This window comes from Vicia villosa, linkage group LG5 (genome assembly GCF_029867415.1).
Source record: "Vicia villosa cultivar HV-30 ecotype Madison, WI linkage group LG5, Vvil1.0, whole genome shotgun sequence".
NCBI classification, from domain to species: Eukaryota; Viridiplantae; Streptophyta; class Magnoliopsida; order Fabales; family Fabaceae; genus Vicia; species Vicia villosa.
The window spans coordinates 47,711,141-47,729,210 of NC_081184.1; the positions used below are offsets into that span (position 1 = coordinate 47,711,141).

The window sequence follows — 18,070 nt, forward strand, 5'->3', positions numbered from 1 at the left end:
GAGGAAACAATCATCATCAACATCAGCATGTTTCCTATGTCATTCTTGTATCCAATTCAGTTCATGCGATTCCAGATTATCAGCAAAGTACTCGTCAAAGATCTCTTCCACCGAACGAGCAAAATTAACCTCAAAAGGGGAATTTTGGTCCTATCCCCATGACTTACACAGAATTGTACCCTGCTTTGATTCGTAAGAATTTGGTTCAGATAAGGTCACCCCTTCCTGTTCCCGAGAAACTCCCTTGGTGGTACAATGCTAATGTCACTTGTGCTTTTCATCAGAATGCTCCTGGACATGACTTAGAGAATTGTTGGCCTCTAAAAAATGAAGTTCAAAGATTAATCCGTGCTGGTATTTTGTCTTTCCGAGACATTGGCCCTAATGTTCAAAACAATCCTTTGCCAAAGCATGAATGTATCACTATTGATGGTAGCCTAAAGTTTGAAAGATGTTTCCTTCAGCACAAACCTAGATGGAGAGAGTTTTTCTCAGTTTTTAGTATTCTTATTGATTTCCATTTGTAATATTTCTTGTTTTTCAATGCATTGCTTGCATGTAGAAAGTTGTTTATTTTTGAATGTTAATACTAATGCAATGATAATGTTTGTCTTGAAGTAATTCGTTCGTTTCACTCATGTTTATTTGTTTTTATGCATTATGATACCAATTTCTTTTGCCAAACTCTTGCATATGCAAAGATTGGAGGGAGGATGATGATCTGAAAACGCGAAATTTCTGGTTGTATGCTTTTGAATAAAACCCTGTTTATGATGTACAGGCATTGTTTCAAATCCACAAACACCGGAGATATAAGGAAGATAATCCCTTGTTAACCCCTTTGAGCCTTGAAGTAGGAGTTTCTTTTATGAACGGAAAACCCTAATTTTTAACCTGGGGCAGGGTAGTGTTCAGTTGATTTGACCAATTGTTCAGATTTCAAAAAGGATTATGCATCCAAGGGTCGAATACGTCATATCCACATCAAAGGATGGATCATGGGAAACCACAATGGTTATTCCCCGCGCATCAAAAGGCTGGAAAATGTGAAACCACAATGGTTATCCTCCATCCGCCAAAGAATGAGGCAGTCACAACCCTCTCAACAAGTCAAGACAAAGTCAATGTCACACGATTTGTTCAAATCAAAAGAATAAAAAGGAAAGAAAAAAGAAAGAAGAAAAAAGCTCGCTGAGTCAAAAACTTGAAAACAAGTGACTTAGGCAAAAGTTAGAGCATCCCGCTGGACGACCAATTCAAAAGAATCAGTCCAGGCAAAAGTTAGGGAAAATAAAGTAAAAAAGGAAAAAGTGAAAAGTGAAAAGAAAGGACTACAAAGCAAAAGTCCTCCAAAATGAACAAATCTGTGTGAATACAAAAACGAAGACAAAAGGGTGACTGCTATCTCCAAGAAAGCTTCATCAGGTCCTTAATGGCACAAAATCCTTTTGAGAGATGAATATTCGTGTTAAGTTAACTGAACATAGGACTGGAGAACATCACGAAGATGGGGTGGGCTAAATAAACTTTGAGCCTAAAAATCTTTTTTTTTGAAAACCGTGAACCAGGCCACGTTACAACCCTCAAAAGTCCTAATTGAAGCAGGGTTTATTTCGAAAGCATACTTAAACAAGAAAGCGTTCCCGACTCCTATCGGTTATGCTGAAAACTTGTGTTGGTATCATATGCATAAAAAAAAAATCAATGTCATCTCTTAACTAGTGATTCATTCACAAAGTTATGCGACATCTTTTCGAAACTTCAAGACTTACATAATTGTTTCATTTTCATTATCATTCTCAGAATAAACATTTTTCTGCTTGTAAACATTTGTTTGACATCCAGGAAGTTTACATCTGATCATCAGTAGAAAACTAAAACATTGCCAGGGGCATGTTGTTTTCTCAGTATAATGCTTTTGCAAGTTTGATTACCATCATGGGGCAAAGCTTGAAGACTTTGTCGAGTAAAAGAATGTGCCAAGTTTAGTCAATCTGGGGCAGCTACGTCGAGATTTGACAAATCTCTCCAAAAATCTGTTGATCTGGGGCAGATTATTCCAAGTCTTCATGATGCCAAGGATCTCTATGAACCTTTTTGAGGTAGTTTCCTTTCATAGACCATGTAGTCTGGGGCAAGTTGTGAATCAGAAGTTACCTTGATCACCTCATTAGCTTGAAGTACAAAGGTTGTTGCCGTGGTTAGTCCAGAGTATGTCACTCTCTACCAAGGAGTTTCGAGACAACGGTTGACTGTTGGGTTTTCTTTCTCACCTTGTGTTGAGTTTTGAACTAAAATCCCCCGCATGTTAACTTGTTTGCTGGGATTATAACTTCTTATTTCCTCTGCAAGTTCGGAATGGTGATTTTCTCCAAAGAAATTTTCTCTAATTCCCCATAATAGAGCTTGATGTGTTGTCCAATCTTTTTGATAAGAAGAAGATGATCTATACATTCCTCACAGAGATTGATAATCCCCACTGAGAAGAATTTTGCTTCGGTGTTCCTCCTCAGCTCACTTGTCAGGATGGAGTTAATCCCCATTTGAGTTCATTCCTCATTGGATAGAGTCTTTTTTTACTGTTTCTATCCAGTTTGTTCTTGGATTTGAACTTTGGCCTCTTGCAATACTATTTTGAACCTCTCTAGGCTGGGAAACCTAGATTGAGGAGGCATTTATTTTGCACCTCTTGAGGATTATGCTTTCCTCAACAATGGAAAATTCATTTGTGATTGATGTTCTTATCAGATATTGAAAGGCTTATTTCCTGGCAGTGTTGTCATTGCACTATGTTGGAATTTGTACTTGAAAGCAAGGGGCAGGTTCTGTCCTCAGCATGTTTTGTTGACAACAAATTGAAGCCTCTTTATTTGAACAAGTTTGTACGTCTCCACACATCAATCTTATCTTCAAATCAAGTGATAATCTCTCATACTTTATGAACTTCTTGATTCCAAATGGAAGAAGCTCAGCAAATGGTAAGTCTCTTCAATGTAAGTGACAGTTTGCATCCAAATGGAAGAAGCTCAGCAAATGGTAAGTCCCTTCATCAGAAGTGACAGTTTGCATCCAGTTCCTTTTCTCAAGCCATGTCCTTGATTAAAGAAGAAGTTGATCCCTATTCTTAGCGGGAACTTATTGTTCTCAGCAGCTTATCGTCAACCATTGAGGCGGTAATTCAATTTTCTTCTACCTTCAACTATTGAGTTGGTAGTTTATCGTCAACCATTGAGGCGGTAATTCAATTTTCTTCTACCTTCAACTATTGAGTTGGTAGCTTATCGTCAACCATTGAGGCGGTAATTCAATTTTCTTCTACCTTCAACTATTGAGTTGGTAGTTTATCGTCAACCATTGAGGCGGTAATTCAATTTGCTTCTACCTTCAACTATTGAGTTGGTAGTTTATCGTCAACCATTGAGGCGGTAATTCAATTTTCTTCTACCTTCAACTATTGAGTTGGTAGTTTATCGTCAACCATTGAGGCGGTAATTCAATTTCCTTCTACCTTCAACTATTGAGTTGGTAGTCTATCGTCAACCATTGAGGCGGTAATTCAATTTCCTTCTACCTTCAACTATTGAGTGGGTAGTTTATCGTCAACCATTGAGGCGGTAATTCAATTTCCTTCTACCTTCAACTATTGAGTGGGTAGTCTATCGTCAACCATTGAGGCGGTAATTCAATTTCCTTCTACCTTCAGCTATTGAGTTGGTAGTTTATCGTCAACTATTGAGGCGGTAATTCAATTTCCTTCTACCTTCAACCATTGAGTTGGTAGCTTATCGTCAACTATTGAGGCGGTAATTCAATTTTCTTCTACCTTCAACTATTGAGTTGGTAGCTTATCGTCAACTATTGAGGCGGTAATTCATTTTTCTTCTACCTTCAACTATTGAGTTGGTAGTTTATCTTCAACCATTGAGGCGGTAATTCATTTTTCTTCTACCTTCAACTATTGAGTTGGTAGTTTATCGTCAACCATTGAGGCGGTAATTCAATTTTCTTCTACCTTCAACTATTGAGTTGGTAGTTTATCGTCAACCATAGAGACGGTAATTCATTTTTCTTCTACCTTCAACTATTGAGTTGGTAGTTTATCCTCAACCATTGAGGCGGTAATTCAATTTTCTTCTACCTTCAACTATCGAGTTGGTAGTTTATCATCAACCATTAAGGCGGTAATTCAATTTTTCTCTACCTTCAACTATTGAGTTGGTAGCTCACCTTCAGTGGAAAGTTGGTGTATTTTCTTCATCGTCAGTGGTACGTCGATGAATTTCTCTTTAATACCTTCAGTGGAACGTTGGTATATGTTATCGTTAGTGGTACGGTGATACATCTCTTTTTCTACCTCCAGTGGAACGTTGTTAGCTCACCTTCAGTGGAACGTTGGTGTATTTTGTTCATCGTCAGTGGTACGTCGATGTATTTCTCTTTAATACCTTCAGTGGAACGTTGGTATATGTTATCGTTAGTGGTACGGCGGTACATCTCTTCATCGTCAATGGCACGTCGATGTATTTCTCTTTAATACCTTCAGTGGAACGTTGGTATATGTTATCGTTAGTGGTACGGCGGTACATCTCTTCATCGTCAGTGGTACGTCGATGAATCTCTCTTTAATACCTTCAGTGGAACGTTGGTATATGTTATCGTCAGTGGTACGGCGGTACATCTCTTCATCGTCAGTGGTACGTCGATCAATCTCTCTTTAATACCTTTAGTGGAACGTTGGTATATGTTATCGTCAGTGGTACGGCGGTACATCTCTTCATCGTCAGTGGTACGTCGATGAATCTCTCTTTAATACCTTCAGTGGAACGTTGGTATATGTTATCGTCAGTGGTACGGCGGTAAATCTCTTCATATCATCAGTGGTACGATGGTGTGTTTTCTGTTAACGGAAGATTGGCATTCTGATTCAGGATGCATATTTTCTCATCCCCAGTGAAAGAGGATGCCCCCCTTTCTCACCTCCAGCGAAAGGTGATGATTTAATCTCTCTGGTGCAAAATGTTTTCCCCAGAGAAGTTTCTTTTCCCACCAAGGTTTCGTCTCTCCAACAAAGTCTTGCCTTCCCCAGTGGATTTCTGCCCGCAAGACATTTGTTTCCCCAGTGGAATTCCTTTTCCTCCCCGGTGTTGCCGTGTTTTATCCTCATCATATGCATTCATTAAACATTGCATAGCATCTTAGGTTCAAAAATTGTGTTTTTATATATTTAAGTCTCTTCGATTTCGTCAAAACGAAGATTTCCAATCATCGTATTTCCAAATCGAAGAAACTTAAATAGGGGCATCTGTCATACCCCAATTTTTGACCCTAAGATTCCATTTCATTTGCATTATGGCATTTTATCCGATTATGCTTTATGTCTACTAACCCTTAAATCAAAATTACAAAAATATATCTTATTTCTTTTTTTTGTTATCATTAGACAGGGACTTAATCGATTTTCAAATTTGCTTCAAGGATCAACTTCAGATTGTGCTCAGAAGGCCATAAGATCGTGTGAAACATCATAGGCCGCTTTGTTAATATTTTGCCATGAACTTTTTCCATCCCCTTTTATGCATATCTCGATTTAATTTCATCTTTCATTAGTTTTTAGCAAAAATTTGAATTTAATATTGATTTTAGTTTAATATTAATTCATGTTGAATTTTTATTGAATTTTAAAATCAAATATTAAATTCTCAAAAATATATCATACATTTATTTCATTTTAATTGCATATTGGTTTAAATTTTAATTTTAATTCAATTTTGAATTATCATTAAAGTCTAAATCATTTCCCTTTAAATTCTCACTAACCATGCTTATTTTTATTTTAGTATTATTTTGTTTTTTTGTCTTTATTCAATTGCAGGAAAATAATGAGTCAATTGAGTGGGTCCACACAAGCCAAGGAATTCACGGATCACGCTCTTCACACACAATTCACACAGCAAACCAAATTGGACAAAACGCAGAGCTTTTGAGTCACGTTTTCACCACCCTTCACAAATCCTTCATGGATTCACACGCTTCAACAAAAATTCACACGTATTTCATCTTCAAATTTCATCTATAAATAAGAGCTTGATCACACTGAAAAAGAAGAGGAAAAATGTAACGAAGTTCTGCCAAAATCCATTCACAGTTTCCTCCAAACTAATTCACCGATCCACATTTCTTCTAAACCTTCACCCCTTATTCACTCTTCTCTTCCATAAGCCTTCAAGAACTGATTCTGCAATAATCCAAACTTCATAACCTTCACTCACTTTCTTCACCAAACGAATCAACTCTCCAGAATTCTGTTTCAATTTACATTCACAACATCAATAATCCTCAGCTTCAATAAAACACCATACACAACTACATTCACCTTCATAAACCGCAAAACCAATTCACCGTCAACATCATCAACCTTCCATAACCTTCTCATCCTTCATAAACATCACTGCCGATTCACTTCACCATCACAAATCTATCACCGAACCGCATATCTTCAACACATCGACTCCTCCGAACTTCAATCAAACTCGCAATCTCACAATCCTTCTGCTGCAACCTTAATCTCCGATTTGCAACCAACACATTCCAAAACCACATTCATCTAAACCATAGCTTCAGCTTCCACAAAACCGAAACAACAAACTCATCATCAAACATCATCACCTACACAATCCTTCAATGACTTCGCAACATACCGAAACAGTGACGTCAACATCATCTTCAACTCGTCACAACGATTTCGCACTCAACAACAGCACCGCAGTCGTCTACATCATCTTTACCGGATCGGAGCCTTCAACAGAAATTCAAACGCAACTCATTGAGAACCGAATCGCTCACCATCACTTTCGATTTCGGAGAATAGAGGAGAGAAAAAGCGTGAAAAGAAACTGAAGCGTGAAAGGGGACGGCCGAGTGCTCCATGGGACCTTTTTTTTTTGTTTAAAGTTTTGTCTGGATCTGATGTTGGGCCTTGAAAGAGAGCCCAATCCAGATTTCAATTCTACACACTCTTGGCCAGCAGCATACGTCCCCTTACTTGGGCTGATGAATTAACCTTGGGCCTAGTATTTCTTTCTGAACCTCCCTTTTATTTTGATGTTTCTATTAAGTTTTGACTTTATGTCTTATTTCAAAACTACAAAAAATATTAGTATTAGTTCTTTTCATGATTTTATTTTCTATATTAAAATATCAAAAAAATAGTTTTAATTTTCTTTTTGATTTAATACTCGATGATCCATTTGGTGAGAGCTTGTGATGTGTTTTTCAATATCTCTTCTTCTACTCCATTCTTTTATTTTCTTTGAATCATAAATTAGAGGCCTCATTTCTCTTTAATATCAATGGACTTAGGGCGTCGATAGGATGAAAATCCGAATCCGCAATATTACGTGATTGAAATTATGGATGAAAGGAGCTTTTGAATGTGGTTCCATCTTTTATTTCTTTTTCTTTTGATCGATGAAAGTCTTAATACCTTGAGAATTCTTATGGATTCTTGGAAAAGACTAGATCGTTACCTATTTTCTTTTCGTGCGGTATTGCTTTCGGAGAATGATCTACATATCATTTCTCTCGCATGCATTAGCACATAAAGTTTTGACCGGCCTCGTTGTAGGGTGATTTCTACATAAATCACTTGGCGATCTGCTTAACATAGCGCAATATTTCGTGTCCTGAATAAAAAAAGATCAAATATGGAAGAGAATTGTATGCGGTTGATTTAAGACTTATGGAGGTTTATCGTGTAGTCGCTATGATTTTATCAAGCTTCTGATAAATGTCCATTGAATTTAAATCCGAGAACATCCTTCACTCACCATCGATCTTTCCTACTAACTTTGATAACATACTTGACAAGTTTCAAGATGGTTATCTTTAACATCTAACAATTGACTTTAATTTCCGCAATTTATTATATTGCTCTTTATATTTCTCGCTTTACCGCTTTATTTTATCATTTCATCATGTTTACATTCCGCTATTTTTCCTTTGTCCATTTGGACGTTTATATTTCTGCTATTTTCTCTTTGTCCATTTGGACACTATGTTTATGTTTCCGCTATTTTCTCTTTGTCCACTTGGACCATACTTTACTTTTATGCTAAAACACTAATAATCAACCAAAATCTAAAAAACTCTTAAGGCTCTTTTGGACTATTGGTTACTATCCTGAGCATTTTGGAGATTCGGACTTATGGACTTAGTGCCTCTGGACCCCCTATTCTGTTATTACTCTGCTGTTACTCTGTCTGTCTGGCATTGGATTGTTGTCTGTTTGTATGTGCAGGTATTTCCTTGAAAGTCCTTGATGGTTAATTCCAAGGCATTGAGATAAGGATTTTACCCGAAAACAGCCGTTACTCTGCCCGATTTTTGTCAGAATTTTAATGTGCTTAATGCAAAGTGGTGCTAAGACAATAAGTTCATCTGGATCCCCAAGTGATAATGTTGGTTTAGTATTGATATTCCAAAGGAAGGGAAATCTACCTTGACTTACAATGTCAAGTGTTGGCTTCTTATTTCGGTTAGACCGTTCTTTTCATTAGCTTTTATTTTACGCAATAGGATAGCCTCTTCATCTCCTCCCACTTCTTAAATTTTCAAAATCTTCTCCCTTTTTCAAAATATTCTTATGTTTGCAAATCTTTTCAAAACCTTTTTCTTAAAAAATATCTTTTGCCCTTAGTGGCCTTTTCTTCGAAAGTTTAGACACTATTAATCGTCGAAACGAGTGGTTATACCCCACGATTTTGAAATTGATTGATATAATGAGATCTTTTCCGCGTGAGAGAGCTAGTGGCATACTTGTTGATTTTATCCGAGTTGGAGCCCTTCTTTCATTTGCGATGCAAAGAACTCATTTGTTCTCATGCTCAAGATCAATGGGTGAGTATTTCTCTCCAACGACGATAAAGTGTTTATTCGTTTTTAAAACGTTTTTCCCTTTAAGCGGAACTACATTAGCTCAGACTTCTCCATTACACCGAGGAGGTATGTAGGCACAAAGCTTAACGCTTTTCCGAGCTTGTTTTAAAAATAAAACAAACCCTTTTTCTAGCACACACGACACAGATTTTCAAAAAGGTTCTTGTGTAGTACCACAGATATGAGGGGTGCTTAAAACCTTCCCCTTGTATAATCAACACCCGAACCTGAGTTCTCTTTCTTGTTTTAAAAACAAAACTTGGGATTTTTCGTTCTTTTCCCTTTTCCTTTGAAAAAATAAAGCGCGGTGGCGATTTCAAACGAAATATCGAGTCGAGTCAATTTTATGGCTTCGATCTCAGATTTTCCCCGCTACAGCTGGCATTTGTCACATCTCTTTACGTATTCCTTGGCATCGTGTTGCATGGTGGGCCAGTAGTATCCTTCCCATAGTGCTTTCCTGGCGAGGAATCTCCCTCCCAGGTGATGGGAGTTGATTCCTCCTTGTATTTCCCGAAGTACATGAGGGGGCGTGCCCTCGTCAACGCATTTGAGGAGATGGATGGAGAACCCTCGTCGATATAATCGATTTTCGACCAGGACGTACGAGCAAGCCCTACTTCTGATTACGGCGACTTCCTTAGGATCATCTGGCAGGAGCTTATTCGTCAGATAGTTGTATACCGGGGTCATCCAGTTGGACGCGTCTCCGATCGCGTTTACGTGTGTTATTCCGGTCGGAGATTCGGTGCTGGGTCTGGGTAATATTTTTTGGATCACAGATTTGTTACCACCCTTTCTCCTTGTGCTGGCTAGTTTTGATAGAACATCTGCCCGGGCATTGTGCTCCCTTGGAATATGCCTTACTTTGGCATTCTTGAATCGGGCCATCCTTTTGTGCACGAGGCTTAGGTATTCAGCGATATGGTCGCTCTTGACTTGATATTCACCCGAGATATGGGACGCTACCAGGTGAGAGTAGGTGAATACCTCAATCTCCTCGGCTTCAAGGTTGTCGGCGAGACGTAATCCTGCGAGCAGTGCCTCGTATTCTGCCTGGTTGTTGGAGATGGGAAAGGACAGGGAAAGCGATACTTCTATCAGGGTCCCTTCTCCGTTTTCTAAGATAATACATGCCCCGCTTCCAGACGGGCTCGAAGCTCCGTCCACATACAAGGTCCACTTCTTGGCGTCGCAGGCCGATGTCTCGGGGAAAGCCATATCGGCCACGAAGTCCGCTAGAACTTGCGCTTTAAGAGCTTTCTTCCCTTCGTACCTTATGACGAATTCTGAAAGTTCTAGCGACCAGCGGAGCATCCTTCCGACCATATCGAGACGTCCGAGCAATTGTTTTATAGGTTGCTCGGTACGCATGACTATGGTGTGTGCCAGGAAGTAGTGCTTTAATCTCCTGGCCGCGTTGATTAGCGCGAGTGCGACTTTCTCGCTCTATTGGTATCTGACCTTGGGGCCTTGGAGTGCTTTGCTCGTGAAATAGATGAGTCTCTGCCCTTCCGGGGTCTCTCGGATGAGGGCGGCGGTGACCGCTTTGGTGGCGGCTAGGTATATGTAAAGGATTCCCCTGACGTCGGGCCTCGAGAGGACAGGTGGGCATGAGAGAACTTGTTTGAGATGGGAGAGGGCACGTTCACATTTGTCTGTCCATTCGAACGCAGCTTCCTTTCGTAGAAGTTTGAAGAGGGGGAGAGCGTGTTGGGCGGACTTGGCCACGAATATGGACAGTGATGCGAGCATTCTGTTCAAGGATTGGATAGATTTTTTTGAGTTCGGTGTAGGGAAGTCCGAGAAGTCCCTGCATTTTTCTGGGTTCGCTTTAATCCCTCTTTCTGTGAAGTAGAAACCGAGGAATTTACCAGCTCGGACTCCAAAAGCGCATTTTCGGGGTTAAATCTCATTTTGCACAACCGGGCCTGTTCGAAGACTTTTTTGAGATGGAGTGCGTGATCGGTTTCTTCTTGGGATTTGACGATCATGTCATCCATGTATACCTCGAGCATATCGCCGATTTCTTTCTGGAACACTTTGTTAATCATTGGCTGGTACGTTGCCCCAGCGTTTTTTAGGCCGAAGGGCATTACGTTGTAGTAATAGTTGCCCGATTCGGTCATGAAAGCCGTATATTTCTTGTCCGTTTTAGACATGGGTATTTGGTTGTACCCAGAATACGCGTCCATAAACGATAGCAATTTAAAACCGGCGGAATTATCTACTAATTAATCAATGTTCGGTAAAGGATAAGCATCTTTTGGGCAAGCCCTATTAAGATCGCTGTAGTCAATGCACATGCGCCATTTTCCATTGGCTTTTTCACTAGTACAACATTGGAGAGCCAAGTAGTATACTTGGCTTCCGATATGAATTTAGCCTCTAAGAGGTCCCTTGTTGGGCTCGGAGCCTGCGTTGGTCATTGCTTTGTCTTGAGAGGCTGTTTTTATTGAGTTGAGGCCTTTAGCGGATGCTTCGAAACATCTCCTGGCTGCTTAGATGTCTCCGTGGAGCGTGGCAACGTGCCCTTTAGCTGTGTAATACTTTATTTTGAGGTGAACAGTCGAGGGGACGACAATTAGTTCAGCCAGCGTGGGTCATCCCAAGATGCATTGGTAGATCGAGGGGAAATCGATGACTGAGAACTGGACTTTGATGGCCCTTGCGCTTTCTGCCGACCCAACCGAGACAATAATTTCGACGAATCCCCACTGTCTCGTCACGGTACCATTGAAACCTTGAAGGCCGGAGCCTACATGGGGAGTAAGGTGGCGGTAGTCCAACTGTAATGTTTTGAATAGTTGGGAGTGCATAATGTCTACCGAACTTTCTTGGTCGACCAAAATACGAAGGACGTCGAAGTTGGCCATTTGAGCCCGAATGAGGAGAGGGATGATGGCGTTGGGAGTACTGTCATACCCCAATTTTCGACCTAAGATACCACCTCATATCATAGCATATGCATCATTTGCATCTCTAACAAATTGCATAGCTTGTGTTTGCTACTTGTGACTCAGCAGGATTTAATCAAGAAATCACTCATCAGTACAAGCAACAATCAATTAGGGTTTTGTTTTCCCTTCATCTCAAAAGGACCATCTTCATCAACAATCAACATCTGGTCCTCAAAGATTCATTTCAACAAGCTCAGAGGCTTTGAATCAACCAGATTAGGATTTTGACTGAAGATAGCACACCCCTGACTTTTGCTCAGGATTTGACCTAATGACTTGGGACATGACCTCAAGACCCCAAGTACATCATTTTGGCCTAATCTATTAACTCAAGACATCTCCAACACAGGGACTGATCAACAATGAAATTTCAAATCATCAGATTAGGGTTTTTTGAACTATCAGGGACTAAAATCAGGGATCACATTTGGGAAACCCTAGAAATCTCCAGGAAGTCAATCAAAGGTTTCAATCATCTTCAAATAATCCCTATGACAACATCCAATGGAAATTACATCTCAATTCAAGATCCACAGTCATCAATTTCATCAGGTCGACAATTAGGGTTTTTGACCTAATTCACTGAACAACTGACTTTTTAATCAGAACATGGTGCCATAACTTAAACCATGGCTCAAGGTCCTCCAATAACTCAATATGATCCATTCATACCATTCATTTGGTGAGGATAGCTTGGTTCATTTAACATCTCCAGAAACGCGATTCGTCTGAAAAAGTCAACTGCACAAGATCACCATTGACTTTTTGGGAATTTTGGTCAACCTTGACTTTTAAAGTTTTGAATCATCAATATATGATATATGAAGTCATTTGATCAAGAAAAATCAAGAAAATCAATCAAGAATCAAAAAGTCAAAGTTTGACTTTTATTCTTAGAAAAATTTTTAAGTGTTTTTCAATGGTTTTTTCCAAACTTTGGAAGGGAATTTCTCAAAATTTCACCTACAAACTGAAAAAAACTTCCAACATAAAAGTTGTAGATTTTGATCCAATGAAAAACTTTGTCACATATAATTTTTTTTCAAAAGATCAACCATTTAAGAGATATGGAGCTTCAAAGTTGGTATCTTTTGAAAATTTCACTTAAAACCTCATTTTCTTCAAAGTTCATGGATCTTTTTCACCCATTTCCTTAAAGGTCTTGAAGAAACTTTCAACTAGGGTTTTGAAGTGTGTAATATGAGCTTTCCAAAATGTCGAAGATCATGAAAAAATATGGAGCATAGCTATGGTTTTGAATTATGCATTTAGTGATCATTTTCACTTGAAATTTCAAGCCATTTTCACTAAGTTATGAACCATTTTGCCAAATAATGCAAGTAATGATGCATCAAGACAATAATTGAAGATATTTTCTGATTTGAAGATCAGAATGGAAGAGGATAAGAAGCTTGAAGTTTAACCATGGTTTAGTCACTTTTAACCATCATGCATTAAATGTAAAGATTCCATTTTATCTCCAAATGCCAAATCACCATTCTTTGATCAACTTGCAAAGCTTGGAGTTCAGAATCCTTGGCCTATAAATAGAGGTGAAAATCACTCTTCAAATCACACCAAAACCTCACAATCATAGGTTTTCTCTCTTCTTTCTTGAATTGCAAGTTTCAAGTTTCAAAGTGAGGTAGAAATCCCAACCTCCAAACCTTTGAAGTTCTGAGCAAAGTGATGCTTCCCACAACTCATAAACATCATATGTTATGTGTCTGATCCATCCATACACCCCAAAAACACCAAGAACTCAGAATCACTACCTCACTTCTCAAATATGCATAACATAAGCCTTATCATGCCAATTTTCATTCAAGCTCAATTCTGTCCAATCTAACCATCCAAACACATCCCATATACCATATATGAACTATCCCAATCATCATCCCCGACCTGTAACTCCAAAATCACCAAGCTTGATCCTCACTTGAGCCCTACTGCAGATCTAGCATCACCAACTGGTCCAGAGATTTTCAGTTCATTCCAATCATCCAAACATGTTCCATAAGGTCCACTGAAGCTGTCCAGATCAAGAAACAACATCTGGAACCTCTCATTTGCAGAATTCGATTCTCAGTTTGGCCGTTTTTGAAGGTAAGCCTCATGAACTTCAAACTCATACATACATGCATCATAAATGAAAAATTGAGTTGCTATCTTGTTTATGCACTATCACTGATCAATAACCCTCAATCAATTTCACAATTCATCAATCCTACACGATTTCATGATCAAATTCAGAATTAGGGTTCTTAGTGTTCATCACAAAATTAACCATCTTAGAACAAAAATAAATGAAATTAAAGAGCACCATCATGTTCCTCGTCCAAAACCAAGCAAGATAGACTATCTACTTGATCAAAACAATCACTAGTGCAGATAGTACTTTTTACATCGGCCGAAAAGTGCTTTTTACATCGGTTCTGGGCCCGATGTAAAGCCAGGCGATGTAATAAGTCTGAGACATTTTACATCGGGCCAAGGCCCGATGTGAAAATTATCATACCACATCGGTTGAGTTCATAGGTCTGATGTGAAAAATAATGCAATTTTTTTATAAAAAAAATATCCGCAACATTTTACATCAGTGGCTTCGACGGACCGATGTAATATGTAGTTTTTACATCGGTTTCACGAAATGCCCGATGTAATATATATGTAATGTATATGTTTTTACATTTGTTTCCTCAATGGCCCGATGTAATATGTTTTATACTTTTAAGCAAATTCTAGGGGTTTTTTCTATTTTTGCTGTGTTTTTTTTTACCTAATTTTTCATATGTTTCCAATACCATATAGACCAAAGTTAGGTCGCTATTTTTCATATTTTGCCTACATCACACATAATGATAATTTATTACACCAAATAGCTAGGATATATATATATATATATATATATATATATATATATATATATATATATATATATATATATATATATATATATATATATATATATATATATTTCAAAATGAACCGTTTTACAAAAGTATTAATCTAGGATACACAAATGTACAAAATTATAAGAAAGTTTACACACAGTGGACTACTACAAAATAACAAAACAACAAATATCCAACCATTTAAGTCCTTTCGTGCACTTAAATCCTGACTTCAGATTCACAAACGCGAAGAGAAAAGTTACCTGCAACAAAAACCAAAGTAACATATCAATAATTGATAGGAATCATTAGTTTCAACTTATTCATTTTGACTATTTATGAAACTACTATGAGAAAATAACCCCTAAATTCAATTACATCCCATCACCATACAACTTTCAAATTTGTGATGAGTTCATTTGCAAAAAGGAATAATATGCATATAGTAGTATTCTAATAGAACATAAAAACATCTTCATGTTCTCCTTATACATATTTGAAACTCATTTCTTTAGTGGAAACAAAAACTAAATATATCAAGTGATAATGAAGACTAAAACCAACATGCAGCATGACATAATAATTATTATGGGGCACTTCTATAAATATTTTTAGTTCAATGCAATAAAAATAATCAACTTTAATTATGGACCACTATTTTGCAATGAACAATGTGAACTTTTTAGATCTATTGTGTACATGAATGATTAAATTATGCATACCTTGCTTGTCTTGTATAAAAACACTCTTTCTGTAAACAAAAATATGTATATTTATTTTATTAACTAATATAATAATATTGTACATATTAAAATTTATTGTATCAATCCAAAGGAACCGATCAAAACACAAGTGTTTATACTACTAGTAGACAAACTCAAGTAAATAAATTTAAACCGGAAATAATTATAGAAGTTCAACAATTATAATTGAATGCAGCAAAATAAAATAGTAAAAATATACCTTTGTTTTAGAGTGATCAGGTGCAACACCGGAGTGAACCAAACCAAAAGGTGTAGGCAACCTATCAATGTTATCAACTTGTGCTTGTTGGTGCGCCTTCAACATCTAAACCAAAGGCAATCCAATTACTCAATTTAGTTACCCATTTTAAAATTTCAAAAGAAAAAACCTAAAAAGTTCATAGTTAACTAACCTTCCCGATAGTGTACTGGCAGGGCCACTTCCAACAACACGCACTTGCAAAGGCTCCAATAAATGAATGCACAAGCCATTTATTGAGGCAATCCCAAAACAAAACAAACAAACAGAAATCTAAACATTTATATACAATCATGAAAATCTGTGACAACCACTGTAAAGATCTATTCATAAAATCATTTCTAAGAGGTACAATTTTCAATTTGGATATACATAGCTATAAATGAATGGAGTAGTTGTTTAAGTTAATGTCACGACGTCTAGACAGAACCTGGACACATTACATCTCCCCACAATCTCAACATTTCAGTCATCTTCCTTCTCTTCATCACTTCCACTAGCCATTCTACAATTTCCCTGATCCTTGGCCTGCAAAAATTCAAAGGAAAGTGATAAGAACTGGAATTGTAATATAAAGAAATAGAGAAGAATCCCCTAGATTACAGAACAATAACACAGAACCTCACTCTACAACTTCTTCGGTATAAAGGGTTTGGTAAGAGCCTCCCTGAAACTGCAACTAAAGCCAAAAGCTAAGGTTAGTATTGAAATATCATCACACCCACAAATACAAATGAGACAAGCAGAACCAAACAGAGATAGCCACAAATTTATCAACATTAATTATTCATTACCCAATTGAGAACCAAACAAACAACACTTACTTAAACTTCATGATTTCCCCTTCAACAGTTCTACGCTATGGATTCAACACTTTTCCGACAAAAAAAGTAATCGAGAAATAGAATAACCATTAGAAATAGAAGCCCTCGTTTTTATTCAATACTTTATAACGATGCTCACCAAATGAATGAATCTAACACTTCACACAAAGCTAGGTTCAATTGAAAACTCAAATGTTCAGATCTAGAGGAAACTAAATATCAAGATCAATATCAAAAATGCAAAGATGGAAAGCATCTCACCACCACCGATTTACTGTAGAAAAATGAGCAGAATCTAATGGTGCAAAGGTAGATCTGAATCAAACTTAAACGGGACAGGTAGAATAGAGTTTTGTGAAATCTGACATTTTTGTATTACAATTATTAAATCCTTCTGACCTTTTCAGAGTCTTCAACGATATTAAATCGTCGATATTCATCATTTTCAGTGTTTCAATCTTTTTAACAGAATTTTATAATTAAAAAATTAATATAAGAAATTAACTAAAATAAAAAGGAAAAAAGGAAAAAGAAGAAGAGGGTTTCGCTTACAAGCATGGATCCATGGGCAAAGTTGCTTCGTAAAAATTTCAAGAATTTTAAAATTAAAACTGGGGAAGAAGGGAAAACCTGGATGACGCAAAGAGTTTAGAGAGAAGAAGGATGGTGACGGCAGGATGGTGGTTGTTGTCGTAGGTAGGGTCGCCGGAGAAGGGTGGGTCGTCGGAAGAGGTCGCTTGGAGGAGGTCGAAGGGAGGAGATCCCAGGTCGCTTTGTATGGCAGAAGAAGAACGAAATATTTTGTGTTGGAAAGGAGGCTAGGGTTTTAGGGGAAAATAATGGGAGACAATTCCCATCTGTTTTTAGATGGACCGAAGTAAAGGCCCGTGTTGTTAGACATTTCCCATCGGTTTTTTAACGGACCGATATAAAGGCCCATGAAGAAAAACATTTTCCATCGGTTGCTTAATGGACCGATGTAAAATCTCTTATAACATAATTTCGTTTTATTTACAAAACTGCCACCGTGTTATTTTTCCCATCTATGGAATTAAATGTCTGATGTAAAATCATTAAATCAATTTTTTTTTCACATCAAATTATTATAAAATCTGATGTAAAATCCTTTAACAAATATTTTTTACATCAGTCATCTTGATACCTGATGTAAAATCTTGTAACCAAATGTATTATTTTTAGTAGTGAATCCAGTTTTAGAGATTTTCAAAAAATCAAATTAGGGTGTGTTCTTGGCGCCATTTTTGTTCAGGAAATTCAAATTTTTGTTTTAAAATATAATTAATTGGAGGCATATGTATAACAAGCTGCGCGCGCAGCTCAGTTGGTTGTTGTTTTGAGTAGTGAACCTCAGGGCGTGGGTTCAAACCCTGGCAGGACCAAAACCCAATTTTTTTTGACACTTATTTTCTTCAATTTCTTTACAACTTCAATTAAT

At 37.5% G+C, this 18,070-nt stretch overlaps 1 protein-coding gene across 8 annotated transcripts; it reads right to left on the minus strand.

Annotated features, from left to right (window-relative positions):
* Positions 1–14,860: 14,860 nt before the first annotated feature.
* Positions 14,861–17,485, minus strand: LOC131606595 (uncharacterized). Of its 8 annotated transcripts, none has more exons than XR_009284908.1 (5): positions 17,245–17,484; positions 16,417–16,469; positions 15,945–16,318; positions 15,752–15,856; positions 14,861–15,051 (listed from the first exon to the last, which is right to left on the minus strand). XR_009284908.1 is itself a non-coding variant. In XM_058878797.1 (4 exons), exons 1-4 carry the CDS (start codon positions 16,119–16,121, stop codon positions 15,048–15,050), a joined length of 315 nt encoding a protein of 104 aa, XP_058734780.1. In that variant the 5' UTR covers positions 16,122–17,485; the 3' UTR covers positions 14,861–15,047. The 8 variants fall into 8 exon arrangements, 5 of the variants coding, with proteins under 5 accessions (XP_058734780.1, XP_058734779.1, XP_058734777.1 ...); XR_009284907.1 differs by having other exon boundaries at positions 16,412–16,463; positions 17,245–17,482; XR_009284906.1 differs by having other exon boundaries at positions 16,412–16,469; positions 17,245–17,480.
* Between the last annotated feature and the right edge of the window lie 585 nt (positions 17,486–18,070).